General features: G+C 37.4%; 1 protein-coding gene across 2 annotated transcripts in view; it reads left to right on the top strand.

Moving 5' to 3' along the window:
- The window catches only part of ccdc186 (coiled-coil domain-containing protein 186), a 30,938-nt gene extending 17,404 nt beyond the window's left edge, over nucleotides 1–13,534 (top strand). For both annotated transcript variants that reach the window (XM_044102086.1, XM_044102087.1), the window contains exons 15-16: nucleotides 6,433–6,652; nucleotides 9,539–13,534. In XM_044102086.1, the coding sequence (XP_043958021.1) occupies nucleotides 6,433–6,652; nucleotides 9,539–9,622 (304 nt within the window). In that variant the 3' untranslated portion in view covers nucleotides 9,623–13,534. The remainder of the gene's footprint in view (nucleotides 1–6,432; nucleotides 6,653–9,538) is intronic.
- Nucleotides 13,535–14,891: the final 1,357 nt, after the last annotated feature.

The following is a 14,891-nucleotide window of genomic DNA, read 5'->3' as shown; positions in this document are numbered from 1 at the left end:
TAGAGCAGCAATCTTATAAAGTAGAACAGTGGAAAGTTAGGGTAATAACTATGTCCTAGATTTTAAAATCTCATGCAACCCTGTTGAATTTATCATCGGAAAATGAAGAGAGCATGACAGAACTGTCACCGTACCACACCTACAACATGGCTACCAAACCAGGAGAGCAATAATCTGAAGTAAAATCAGACCAGAGGATCATGGTAAGGTTTCAGTAGATAAAGTTAGTCACAGTACAATTATTAGCTCCACAAATCTGATCTCTGTGGAAGAAGAAAGACAAAAGACTCCCATCTGTGGACGAAATTTTACTTTTTCACCTACATGCGAAATAATAAGGCCTTGTCTACATGTAGCCAGCTCTTTTTGAAAATAAAAATCTCCACCACTTTGTTAAAAACAAAATGTGTTTGGTTTCAGAAAAGTTTTCACCCACATGAACTCATACAAATCCACCATATCATCAAACCCCATTAGTCTGTTCAGGAATCGAGTGGATAATGTTGGGAAGCAGATGCCTTCTGTTCAGGATTCCTATTTATCTGTTTTATCCTCTCATCACTGTTAATTATTTTGAGGCAGATGTTAAAGCTCAATGTGTTGTATTTCTTTTTTTCTGTCATCAAACTATAAATCTGACAGCTGCAAAATCAGTAGCTGGTAACTTCAAATATGTCAGAAATGCACAAATTAGCATCCGGAACTTCAAACGTCGCTTACCTTTTAGATTTATTGCTAAAGGCTGTGTTACTCTCAATCAATTTAAGATAAAATATAACGATTTTATTCCTTTTGCAGTTTTTTTTATTATTTTGCCCCGTCTCTTTGTCTTTGCATCTTCTGGGATAAATCATTCCCACCATCTCAATGTGCATCCATGTGTTGCTGCTTTCTAAAAGGAAAGAAAATGGAACTGGGGCGTTATATGTTGTCATCTTGCGTGTTTCTGAGCCGTCTCTCACATCTGTCATCCTCCCGCTGATCTCTGCATGCTGCTTCTCTAATCATGTAGCCATATGTGTAATTTACTTCACTTTTTTTTATTTTATTAAAAACTATCGTGATGGATTTGGGGTCCATGTATATGGACCTTTGAAGGCCCAGTCAGAGGTAAGTTTCATTTCATGTCTGTGCTAGCTCAGCTGTTGTATTTGTGAGTGTGAAAGTGGATAGAGGGGGAAAGTATATGGTGGCTTCTTTTGCTTTTTGCATTGACCTGCTTTTCTTTTTCTTTATTTTTTGCTACGTAGGTTTACACATATGTCTCAATTAACTAAAATATCACAGAAAAAGCTATTTAATTCAGTCAAGAAACTGTGACAAACACAGAATCATTACAAACATGTATTGCTTTATTCCTTTATTGTGATGTACAGCTGAGAGCTCCAAATTGTTTTTTTCTCTGAAAACTTAAAATATTATATAAGACTAGTTTTGAAAGAGGATGGAAAAGGTCAGAAAAATGAATCTTTACTGCATAAGAAAGGGGTGTGATTGCTTACAGAAGCAGTAAAAATTATGTTAAGACATTTACGTACATTGAATAAAAAGACATTTACACATTTAGCAAATAATAGAAATTTTGGTAAATCTAACTAGAAGAAAGTTTTAATCTGATCTCAAATCAGACAGTGAGAAAAAAAATGTGTGTATTTTTATTTTGTTTATAAAAATATCTGGTTTCCTCTGTAAGTAGACGTCAGCTGTTCAGAGTTTTGCATCCAAGCATTTTAATTCAAAGTTGAGTGGAAGGAAAATATGCCTTTACATAAATAATTTTTGCATTTTATCTGGAATTTAATGTTAGAGTTAGGAGGAAGGCACAAAGAGTCAAAGTTGCTTGATTATTTACCCTGCTTTTCTTAATTCAAAAGTCATCCCAGCCAAAATTTTAGCTTCCCTCTGATAAAAAGCCTCATATGGAGGCATTGACTTCATTTTTCACACTCACATTCCCAGAACTAGCTGCATTAATGACCATGATATCGCTGTGTTTGACTGACCTACAAACTCACCTGACCGAAATGCTGCAGGGAATCTATTAGAGGCAGCAATGCAGAGAAGCTAACGGTCATTATTAAAGCAACCTGGGCTTCCTTAGCGCCTCAGCAGAGCCTCAGGACGATTGCATTGATGCACTAATTCATGCAAAATTAACCCCGACCAGGTACTGAGTGCAAAGTACTTTTCTGTTGGGAAAGAAGAGGAGTTTCATTTTCATTAACTCTACACTCTGTGTAGCAACGTTAAATAAACTTTACACTGCAAAACACAAAACCTTACTTTTTTTTGGTCTAGTTTCAATATACCAAAACCTACAGACGTGTAATGTGATTGGCCAGAAAAATGGCCATCACATTAATCAGTGCACTCCTAGTATTTTCACTACAAACTAGACAAAAATACTCAATAAGAGTTTGTTTTTGTAGTGCAGTAAGTAATGTCAATTGCTTAAATTAACTTTTTTGTGACGATAATCTGACTTGCTTCAGTCGTTAAGTTGCTTCTGAACTGCAGGGTTTGAGGTTTGTGTTGATCAATCTTCAGTTAATTTTTACTGAGGGACGGTATTTTCACCACACAGGTTGTGGCTGCATGCTGTAGCAGGAAGTAGCTGATTAACTGCTTGAGCTGCATGTTAAATATAATCGTCCTCTTGTCAGAATGAGTCAGATTTAGGCATCTGCATGCGTATCCCTGTTGTGACCTCCACATTATTTGCATGGGATAATAAAATCCTGCTTTTGTGTAAATCTCTTCCAAGACTGCCAATATATGTAAAATTCATACATTTTGATACTGAAATACATATATTGTGTAAATTCAGACTATTGGAATCTATATTTTCTTTTATTCAGGAGGAAAAAGTGTCATTGACATAGACTTTTTTTTGCTCTCAAGTTTTGAGTAATGTCTATTTAGCACATCTACTTCATAAAGACATTAAAACGTCCTTAATTAAAACCTCCTTAAAAAGACAGTGAACTACTGTCTTCCACTGCTTATTGAATGAGTCCAGACTCCCAAGACGATGTTAAGACAAAGCAAGACCGTTTCACAGTTGAGCAACTGTGTGGAAAATTGCAATCCCCTCCAGTTTTATATCTGCTCCTTGGTGACTATGAATAGGTTTTGGTTTGAGGATGTGGCTTTAACAATTCCATGATATTGGAAAGAGCTCAACCACTCAGAGGACTGAAAGTTAGTGTGGATTATTAAAAGAATTTGAAATAAACAGGAGTTATGCAAGTTCTTCTGTTGGTTCAGTTTTGCTGCAGAGTTTTGGGCCAACTGAAGGCGATGGAGGGCTGTGGGGTTTTTTTGTTTTAAAGAAATGTTAAACTGCCTGTTTTGACACAAAGTGTCTTAATTTTTCTTAATGATTACCATTTCAAACAAGTTGTTTCTGATTTGCCAGCAAGAGAAATCGCAAGTTTGGCTTAATTCGAAGTGTAAAAGTCATAACTGATCAGACGACTCTCGTATGCAGTGAACACACACCAACATATTTCCAACCGTTTGAATGTCATTTTTGCACTAGCATACAAAATGTATTAATGGTCTGTCCAATTGAGTGAAAGCATGGCAAAAAAATTAAAATAATTAAAAATACCTGGCCCACGACAGAACCTTGGGATACCACAGACATATTAGATCAAAGGAGTCTGAAATGACGATGTTTATACAGTGAGTGAAGCTTCTATTTTAAAGATTCAAACCACTTTAAATGGTTTGTGTATTATCCAGTGACAAATTATTTTTATAATTTCTTATAGTTAAATTTTTAGATAAGCAGTAATGGATGATAGCAGCTGTAGTAGTTGCTCCTGTTGTGATTGTTTTGTATTCGACCCTCCTCTGCTCTAATTCTTCCTTAAACCTTCAGACATTGTCTCCCTTTCTGTTGACTTTCCCTACTGCGCTACCAGAAAATACACCGATTCTCCAGCTTTGACCGCAGCTCTGCAAACTAATTATCGTAGCAGCGAGTTTTGTTTTTACATGTTGCACTTTGAAATCTACAACCCACATTCTCTCCCTCCCCCGTCTGGTTTGTGATATTTCACATTGTCTTCAACATGCTTGGAGATGAGGCTGATGAAACTGTTAGGACACCAATCTAGTTTATCTAAATAACATGATGTGAAACAGTTTCCCCTTTTTGTCTTGTTTGGGTGTTTGTTTGTTTTTTTTTATTGTCTTTTGTTTTTGTCTGTTACCTCTGGCTATGACCAGACTTATCTAAACCAAGCAAAGCTTATTCTGCCTAGGGGATGTTTTTCTGCCTCCAGGCAGATCAGAATCTACCTATGAGAGGTGATGAGAAGTTTTTGGTCCCTGAACTGCAAATGAAGATGTTTTTGTTGGCTGCTTTTCTTGCTCAAGAAATTTAAACGAGTGGAAAACGAGTGGAGACACTTTATCTTTGAGTATCAACTCAAACGTATTAAAACCTCTGCTTTTGTTTGAACTTTTGTCACATTATAATCACAAACTTCATTGGATTTCTGGTGGCTTTTATGTGACTGACCAGCACAAAGTTGTATAAACTTGTGAAGTGGAAGGAAAATAATTGGTTTTGAATATTTTTGTGACTTTTTAATCTAAAAATTCATGGTGTGCATTTGTCTTCCGCATTCTTTTATACTTTTATTTGTTATATCTCCACCAACTTCACATATATAAAGTCTTTGGCCTCTCTTCTTCAGAAACAAACCAAGCTAATCAGATTTACAGCTTGGTGATGTGGGTTAAAAATAAATTTCCAATTTTTTTTGCATCCAAAATTTGATTTCCCCCCCTTTTTTTTTTTTCCTTACATAAATAGAAATTGCAAAAATATCCTAATATCTCTATAAAAAAAACTGGCTTTTATTTCAACCATTCCTTAAATGAATTGACCTGAATTCAAAATGAACATAGATTAAAATTATAAAATGCATTTGTCAAAAAAGAAAATGTTCTTGGGTGGACTCACGTCACTCTGTATGGAAACAAATTGGTAAAAAACAAAAAAAATTAATTAACCAAAACAGAAAAAATGATAAAAAAATCAATCAATTCGGACTACCTACTTTGTCTTGGTGCATCACATAACTCCCAATATACCTGACTGAAGCTTGTCATAAAATCGTCTTTAGCAAAGCGTCTTTCTGGGCTCATCCTCACCTTTAAAACATCCAGAATTAGATTTCAAACAGCACCAGTGGTGGGGACTGGTTGGTTGTTTCCAGTCTTTGGTGTCTGAAAGGCATCATGCTGGGTCGAGCGGATGTTAAAATATTGATTGTTGAACTATCTTAAGAGCAGGAGATTCCTGACCTTTTCTGTTGGACTCCGTGATGAACTCTTCTCCCATTTTCACTCCTTTTTTATCAGCTGAGATCTGCAGATGGGAAGGAGTTTTGCAGTTTCAGTCCTAAATACAGAACTTTATTGTTTTTCCATCTTTACGTCTGAGATTGCTCACGTCAATTCACATGGATGAATAGCTCTTTGTTTTGGGTGGCATGTAAGATTGTCTTCAAATTATCATAACTAATGTGCGCAAAACTTTATCAATATTCTACTAATGTCAAAAAACACAAAATAAAGTAAGAAATGGAATTAAAGTCTCATGTGAATAAGTTTGTTCATTAAAAATCATCCTTCCCTACCACTTCCTTTGTCTTTTTCGCCAGGAGCAACATCCAATTGTTGGTATTTTCTTCATAAAGTTGTAATTTTGTGTTTATTATGTAGCCTGAAGCACGTTGAGCTGCCTAGATTGAATACACTTGATTGATTGATCACACGACTCGTAGTTTTGATGTAGCTGAAAAAGTAGCTCACTGTTGCACAAAAAAATACTGACAAACATTTTATTTTTTTTACATTTCCAGTGTTCCAGTAAATAAATTTATTTTTCATAATTCCAGTTTGTGCGATTCTATGGTTAATGGACCCGCAGCTGTTCCTTGGGGAAGATAAAACAGGAAGTTTGGAGCTGCTAGCTTAACTTCCAAACCGTGTTGTTATTGCGGTGAAACCACATTGTGTACATGGAGATTTATCCCGCTGCCCGTAAGCCAAAACATGCAGTTTATGATTAATTGAACACTGCAGTCTATTATAATGCTTCCATTTCCATTGCCTTTGCTCCGCCGACCGACAAGCACAATAATAATCTTTCTAACTACAGCTCCGGCACGCACGGGTCCGATAAGCCATCCCTCCTGGAATAGCCATTCCCGTAACGTTCCCCCAGCCTCTGCTGCTACAAAATGCTTTATTGCTCTGTTGAAGCTCCCTGCTCTCTAACTGTGAAACCTCACTTTTCTCAATTTTCTTCCCAAGCCGATACCACGCGCTCGCTTTGTTTTGTCCCTTTTATCAGAGAGAGGTTTGACTCATCGCTTCCTCCCTCTCTACTCCTCTTTTTGCTGCCCACAGGATTATCCAGAGCTACGTGCTAAGAGAGGAGTCAGGGGCCCTCTCATCAGAGGCCTCTGATATTAACAAGGCCCACCTCAGCCGGCGGGGAGGCATCATGGCGTCGCTTTACACCTCCCACCCGGCGGACAGCGGCCTGACCCTGGACCTGTCTCTGGAGATTAACAGGAAGCTGCAGGCAGTGCTGGAGGACACGCTGCTGAAGAACATAACTCTGAAGGTAAATTTCCCCCCCATCGTGTCTCACATCACTCCTCAGAGGAGGAAGAAGCTGAATGAATCTGGTTTAGTGGGGATGATGTGAGCGCATTTATTTCTAACCTTGGATTTATTGCATCACTGTCATGTTCTGCCCATCTTGACGCTTGTTCACGATTAATTGTGATGATGAATCAATCAGAAAAATAATTATCAGTTAAGTTTGGGAATATATCATATCCAGAGTTACATTTACTTGAGTAACCTTTTTTTTTCTAGTATCTGAGTGAAATTAGTGAGAGAAAACTTTGATTAAACGCTTTGGGCTGAAGATCTTCTGCTTGACTGACCACCTGTCAGTGTTTTCCAACTGTTTCATAATCTGAATATGGGGCTTCATATTGATTATTGTTTATTGATGGGCGATTTTCAGCTACTTTTGATTCACCAATTGTTTTATTCAACCTGGAAAAGTCTGGAATTGGATTTAAATGTTTCTCAGGTCTGAATCAGAACCAGTTCTCTGAAAGTCATTTCCCTCCTTTCATCTGTCCATCCTTCATTCCTTGCATTTGTCTATCCATCACTCCATCAATTCACTGGTTCAGCATTCTGGTTTTTTCCATCCATCCATCCCTCCCTCTATCCATCTGGCCATCCATCCATCAGTCTTTTTGTTTGTTCATCCACCTGTCCTCCCTTCCCCTCCTTCTCCTTTTTTTATCCATCCTTCATTCTTTCCTTGCATCTTTCCTTCCCTTCATTCTTTACGTTCTTCATTATACTTATTTCTCCTTCCTTCTATCCTTATATCATCTTCCCTTCCTTCTGTCCTTTCTTCTTTCCTTCCTTCAGCAGTAATTTCTGTTGTAAATTAATTATGATTTTTTTTTATTTATTTTTTTAAATGTCTAAAATGATGGCGATCTCTCGGACCATGAAGAACTTAAGCACGTTTTTCTCCTACGTTTCCTACAGAAAATATCTCACATCGCATCACAGCCTGCGTCACAAAATGAACCGTTTAATCTCCAGACAATAACAAAATGTTTTGTTTTTAAAATCACTTTTACCAGGTCCGTTTGAGTGAGGCACGGGGAGCGTTAGCTTAGCAGACAATTGACCGACGTGTGAACGATTGAATGCTGTCGGAGATCGATGAAACCATTAGTGGTCCCGGCTTATCGCAGTTAAAACGGCTTCAGTCCTCTTGAGGCGGAGGGTCAGATTCAGAAATTCAGCCGACAACAGGATGCGTCATCCTTCTCCGTCAGCAGTTCAGCTAATTTGCAGAGATGCACAAATGTTGTTTTGAAGCCGTGCTCAGGTTTTTCTAAGGCTTTTATAAATCAGACTGCTTTTTTTTTTCCTCTTTCACTTTTTTTTAGGATTAGTCTTTGTCCAGAATACTAAGCGCAGCTGTTCATCCTCCCTCTGTCACATCAGCCCAGAAGACAGAAGGATGCTTCAGCTGTTAAAGCAGAATATTGATGATTCTTTAGGTTAATTTCTCTCTTCTTGCTCCTGATTCTCCCTTCAAACTAACAAGAAAGGCTTCAGTTGGCAGATGTTAGCAAATTAACTGCATTCATTTATTTACTTTCCTTTTGTTATTAAATTGTCTTTTTTTCCCCAATTTCATTCATATTGAATAAATAAAAACTGAGATGATTTATAAATAATCCATCAGGTAAAATAAATGGACCAATAAAATAAATATTTTTTTAAATTATAATGGGGGGCTTATTTTGTGGATCACAGATTAATTCATTTAAATATTTATTCATTATTTATTTCATAATGGTGTTTTGTGACACTTATTTTGTAATGCTACTTACAAAATGAAACGGACTTTAATTTAAGTCAGTTTTGTTTTTGATTCTTTGACAAAATAAGCTTCCCACTAAAAAGTATTTGTTCATTTTTATATTTGTTCACATTATTTGTGTATTCAATAGTTATTGATTAACAGTATTTATTTTATTTAATTTCAAATGACACCAAATAAAGCAAAGATATTGCTAAAAATGCCTCATTAAAAACAATATTCCTTGCACTGAGCGGTGCCACTCATTTTAGAAATGTTGCGCAATCAGGACACCCAGCAAAACTGCTAAAGCTAGCATGTTTTTAATGCTTTTAAAAGCAAAGGTTAAGTGCCTTAAAGTGGGCTAGTCAAAGTCCAGATGTAAATCTAGTTAAGAATCTCTAGCAAGGTTTGAAAATTAATGTTCAGACATTTTCCATCCAATGTGACGTAGCTTAAAGTGCGATATTGTGTGGCAAATTTAGCCTATATGTGTGAAAATCCCAATAAAAAGTAAATATTTTTGGTTATAATGCGACACCATTCTGAGATTGTGGTCAGAAGAGTGTCAGCCCTCCATGTGGTTTCCGTTGCGGCCACCCTTTCAGAGCATCTCATCACCCCGTCTGCATGCATTGTCACAACTTTAGCTTCTCTAAAAACCATGTGGGCTCGAGCTTTGATAAATATTTTCACATTTCGCAGCCAATCGGCTTCCTGTTGTGTCAATCTTCCAGCCTCCCCGCTCAAGAGCCCGAATGTGAGCAATAATTGTTTTAATGTGCAGGAGCATCTTCTGGTGGAGATTACCCCCCCCCCCACCCCCCTTTCAGCAAATGAATGATGATTGCCACAAAGCGGGGAGTAATAATATGAAACACTCACTGGGAGAACAATAACAGAACAAAACATAGAAAATGCCCCGACAAAAGGCAAATCAAGACTTCACTGTTATTGTTGGGAATTGTGGAGCTTTTCAGTTTCCAGGTCTGATTGTTGTCATTCCACAAACAGCTTCTGTTGTCAACATGTAAAACATTTTCTACACATTTGTGTTTTTTAACCAACTTCTTTCTTCTTTCTTTTTGTTCTTTTGTGCAGGAGAATCTGCAGACTCTGGGCTCTGAGATTGAAAAACTGATAAAGCAGCAGAAGAATCCAGCAGACGGAGTCAGGAAGAAGTGAAAATGAACAACTTGAGCAACGTCTACTTCTATTCCCGGCGAATGAAAGAGTGTCGTAAGTGCCAGTGAGACGTGGGACCTCTTGAACCATTTCTGTCTATTTGGAGGAAATGTCTGAGCTTACTTGAACCGTTGCTACTCCATCCACATTGTGCCACCTCTATTTATAGACTCTGACACGAGAACGTTTCTTCTGGCCCACATTGTCCTCCCCAAAGCTTAGCCAAGTGAACTCTTCGGGCTCTTCAGACTTGAACTTCCTCCTGGTGTTGTTGTGAATGTTTAGCCAAACCTCCGTGGATGCTAATTGCCAGTCCAACAATTCAGGGTTCCCATCCATTTTGGAGAAAAAGTGTAAAATCTGGTTTTAGTATTTTTCCAGGTGTGGATTAATATGGAAAGAGAAGAGCTTAAGAAAACTTTTTATTTTCAGACTTCATTGCCTGACCCATTTTTAAATTGTTTTTTCTCTGACATTTTTTTGTGCCCTAAAATTCTGTCTATATTTTGTCCTCTCCCTGTTCCTTTTTTATTCTTTCTATTCTTACTTGTGCCCTTCTTCTTACTTCCTTCCATTTTCATTTTTCTTCCATGTATCATCCTTTCTTCTTTCCTCCCTTCCTCCCACTTTCTTATTATTTTTCTTGATTTCTTTCTTCTTTACTTCCTTTCTTCCTTCCCCATGTCTTTCCTTCTTTACTTACTTCCTTCCCTGTGCCCTCCCTTGTTTATTTACTTCCTTGATTCTTCTTTCCTACCGTGTCCTTCCCAAATTACTCCTTTCCTCCCCTTTTTCCTGTCTATTGTTTTCTCTTTCTTTCATCCCTTCTTTGCTCCCCTCCCTGTCAACCCTTATTTTTTTCTTCCTTTCTTCCCTGTACCCTATTTTTTTTCCTTCCTTCTTATTTTCCTCCACTCCTTCCTTTTGTGTCCTTCCTTCCTTCATTCATTATTCCTTTCATCCCTTCTTTCCTTGTGTTTTTTCTTTCTTCCCTCGACTTTGCATCCTCCTTCACTTGGCTTCCTTCCTTGTCCTTTTTACCATCCTATTAAAACCCTTTAATTGTAGAAATGTCTGCCATGAAAAATAAACTTTAATAGTTTTAAATTTGAAAATGAATCTAAAGAACCAAGATGTCTGGAAGAATATGTATTTCTTTCCAAGGACGTGTAGGAATCCTGAAGGTAACCAAACTGAATCTGTCATTGCCAGCAACAGCATCCCAAGAAGTCTGTCTAAAAATAAGCCAAATATGTTTTTGCTGAACATCTGAAGCAAAACAAACAAAAGCAGACCAATCCTTACTTTAGGAGAACCTCAGCTATACTGCTGCATTTTTCTTCTGTTTCTTTTTTTTATTATTATTATTATTTTGCCCCCGCCCTGCGCAGCACGTACGGCCAGTGGAGCAACGTAACCTGTCATCCGTATGGCGCAGGTGGCAGATTTCAGGAAGCATCTTTGCAATGTTCCCCTGCAGCCGGCATCATAACACCACCTGCTCTTCAGCTGCGTTAAGCTGGAATCAGTCTGTGATTAAACTTTTAAACTGGTCTTAAATTCTCCCACGATGAATGTAAAAAATGTTTTCTTCCTTTCCTTACTATCTTTTTTATTTCATTACATCTGAGTTGTAGTTTTTATTATCCTCATGATGTTTTAGGTTTTGTTCTTAAGGGAATGTTTGGGAATTTTGAAGTAAGTCTAAATTTTATAACTAAAAGGTTATAAGTCATAACTCCATCACAGTAGTTAGCCTTTCAGTGGCGAGGAAGAGACGCCAACACTCCAGCCAACTTTGTTGGCTAACTAGTATGAATTGAAGCTTGAACCCAATAAAATTTTATTTGATGTAATTTCTAAATTAAAGTTCTTAAGTAAGACGATTAAATATCTTTTTTTCATCTGCCAGATAACCTGCCTGGAAACACTTGACAAGTTCCACTCAGTGCGCGTTTCACACAGGAATGTCATTTATGGCGCACCGCCTCAAACTAACATTTTCTCTATACATATTTATCAGTTTCCACGTAAAAACCTAGTGAACACCAACATGACTAACACTTTAAAAGCTGAGAGAATGTGAATCTCACGAACTAGTCCGACCTTTTTCAGATTGTGTTTATTTTAAGACGGTAGGAGGTCGCTCTTAACATGGCATCCTCCGAAGCTAGCTGTTAGCTTTAGCTTCTGGCACAGGCTAATCGGGATTCAGCCAAAATGAAGACGGCTGCTTCTAATCTTGAAAAGGAATTGAAGTGATTAGTGCTCCAAACTTTTTTGCCTTATCCTCACTAAAAACCTGACCTGGTTAAACCCAACATTTGTAGTAACATTTACGTGTAAATGTTATGTGGCATTTTAACCATTCCTGGTTTTACATGTTGAGCACAAAAAGTGTATTTTCACTCCTTGTAGGATGTGACTTTTTTTTATTGAGAAAACATACAAATATATTTATGTTTGTACGCTCCCTTTCTCTTTTTGTAGCTCCATTACATTAAATCGAGAGAAGAAGAATCAAAGGCAGAGCATGAAGTTTGTAGCTGCAGCTCAGGAAAGCAAAAAAGTATCCAGGGACAAAGTGCAATCCATTTCCACTTGTTTTTTGTGACTGCTGGTGTATTGTTTTTATCTTCGTTTGTGAGACATTAGAATTTTTCAAGTATGCATGTGTGGCTTCTTTAACCTCTACAGCTGTTGTGTTTACACCCGGTGGACATGCTTTAGCTGCTCAGGCTTGTTAGATGGACCATTAGGCCAGTTTTTCTCCTTCCAGAGTCGATCTGCCACCATGAGCATGCACACGCCTGCAGCTCTCTGTAAAAAGAAAACAATATTAGTGTGCTCATTCAAGACCTGCAAGATGGAGGTTAAAGAGCAACTCTTGTTACACAATGCTCGGTTTCCTCTCACCTCATCTGATCTCATTTACTGCAGCTGCTACAAAAGATATGCCTGCCCTTTTTTTGTTTTCTTGTTTTAAATGGACATGAATGGTTGCAGGCTGATCCTGTCTCCATTTCCCCTGAGGCTATGCAAAAGTGGACCGCTACGTAAATAAAGATAAAGATGAAAGTCTCGCTATCGAGGTCACAGAGACCTTAAAGCCTCTCTGCTGCAGCAGCGACTGCCCTGCATTTGATGGAACTTCACGTTTATTGCATCCGATCTCCCTTCTTTACCAAATAGGATCAATTTGAAAACCTGCAGGCAGCAGAAAGCTTAAATTTAATCTCATATTGAAACAAAACAACACTAATATTAAGACAAAAACAAAAATTTGCCTTAAATTTTGGCTTTGTTTTGTGCAAAGTGGGTGGATTGCTCCACAGATGAATTCTCCTTCTAGGTGCTCAGTTTTTTGTTTTTTTTCCAGACTTGCTGTTTGTTTTTGAAGCAGAATTGAAGAGCTGCCTATGCAACAAACTGGCACAGGGCATTCCAATTAAGCCCACAACTCTCAGAGGCTTTATAATGGGCTTTTTCAGATTGTTCCCCTGCTTCCCCTTCAAATCAGGCTGGGTATTCGCTGATCCCAGATTTGCTGCGTTACTTGAAAGCCTTGAAATGAAGCCATGCTGCAGCTGTGGGTGGATGAATGGATCATGTTTTATGAAGAAAATGGGAGTTCAGTTTGTGCCAATCTGTAAAAGTAAAAAAATAAACGAACCGCAGCCATTCAATCTGACAACAGGCAAATTCCCAGAACAAAATTTGCTGTTCTGCAACAATTTCCCCCATTCCTGTTTTGTGGAGTATTTAAGCTGTGATTATAATATATGCATTTGTAGATAAGCCTTGTAAAATGAGATGTTTTTAAAGAAAAAAAATGATTCTGGATGTTTGTACATACTGCGTTTCCAGGGAATAAAAGAAAATGAGTAAAGTTTTCTCCTCTGTTATCTGTTTTTTGTAATTCATGACATTAAGTTTAAAACACATAACAGCCCTCTTCACTCTACTAATTTCTTAGTCGTACATCTTGCTTCTAAAATGGCAATGTCAGCGATGTTCGAGGTCGTCTATATGACTGCACTGATTTAAAGCAGAATCGCTTCTGCAATGTAAAAAAGCTCAGGTGAATTTTTAACACAAGGCTTCCTAATTGTTTTACTGCAGCTTTAAAACATGACTGCTGCATTTAATTTTTCTAAATGTTTATGAAACCAAATCAATCATCTGTTTTCAAGAGTGTCAAAGTATTTGTACCTTTAACTTCTTTGCAAGTAGAATGTATTTTAGAAGGAGTTCATGTGGCAGACTGATGCAAAATAGCACTAAACTACTTTATATTACTATTAAATTGAATCCAATTCCAGTTAGAGGTCACCTAATTGGTGGATAAAGAATCAGTTTTATTCACAAAGTTTGTGCAGAAGAACAAGAAATTTGACTTCAGTTCTGCTTTGCTCTCAAAAGAGAAACTTAAAATATGATAAAATATAAAAAAACATCAAGATTTTTTTTTTATCTCTTAAGTCTGAATATATATATATATATATGTGCATTTTTCCCCCCAAAAAAATAGTATTAATCAATGCAAATATGCATGGTATCAGTTTTGCAAGTGGTTCTTTGTAGTGCTGACCTGAAAGCAAAAGTCTAAGAAGTTTGTGTCCAGGATGTGTGGGGTCTGCAGTGATGTTAGCTACACTAAGTCCAGTTCAGAATCTATTGCAAGCCTTTAACATTTATCCTTGGAGATCCTCATTCAATCTGACAACTGTTTCACAAAAAAATTAGCAAATGTGAAACTCAGTTTTAAAACAAATGCATGCCACACTTCAGATTTTTATTTGTAGTTTTTGGTTTTAATATTATGATGGGAATTAAAACTTTTGCGAGACGCACTATGACTACATCGTACATCAAAAGTGAATTCCTTATTCCTTAAAAGACCAAGAGGAACTGGTGTCATTCATCAGTCTGAGGTTGAAAACTTGAAAGCCTAAAAATAAAAATAAATGTTTAAAGAAGTGAATTTATCCAAATTCCATCAAGCTGGGATTGAAACCGTGTCCCTGTCTGTTGTTTTGCATCCAAACAGCGGCCATCAGAGCAGTTTGGTGAACAATGCACTTAGTCACCACGTCAGTCTGCTCACATCAAAATTCACTGCTATTGGTGCTTCATTTATTCCTCTTTTCCCACAGATGAATCTACAGACATTAAGAGAAAAAAACGCCTCCGCACCGACTGACAGCACCTGCCTGCTAAAAAACAATTTCATTCAGTAGAAGAAAAATTTGCTTCCTTATAGATTCTG

Source organism: Gambusia affinis, linkage group LG20 (genome assembly GCF_019740435.1).
Source record: "Gambusia affinis linkage group LG20, SWU_Gaff_1.0, whole genome shotgun sequence".
Taxonomy (NCBI): domain Eukaryota; kingdom Metazoa; phylum Chordata; class Actinopteri; order Cyprinodontiformes; family Poeciliidae; genus Gambusia; species Gambusia affinis.
The sequence above is the reverse complement of the archived record's forward strand: the minus strand, read 5'-3'. Positions and strand labels throughout refer to the sequence as shown.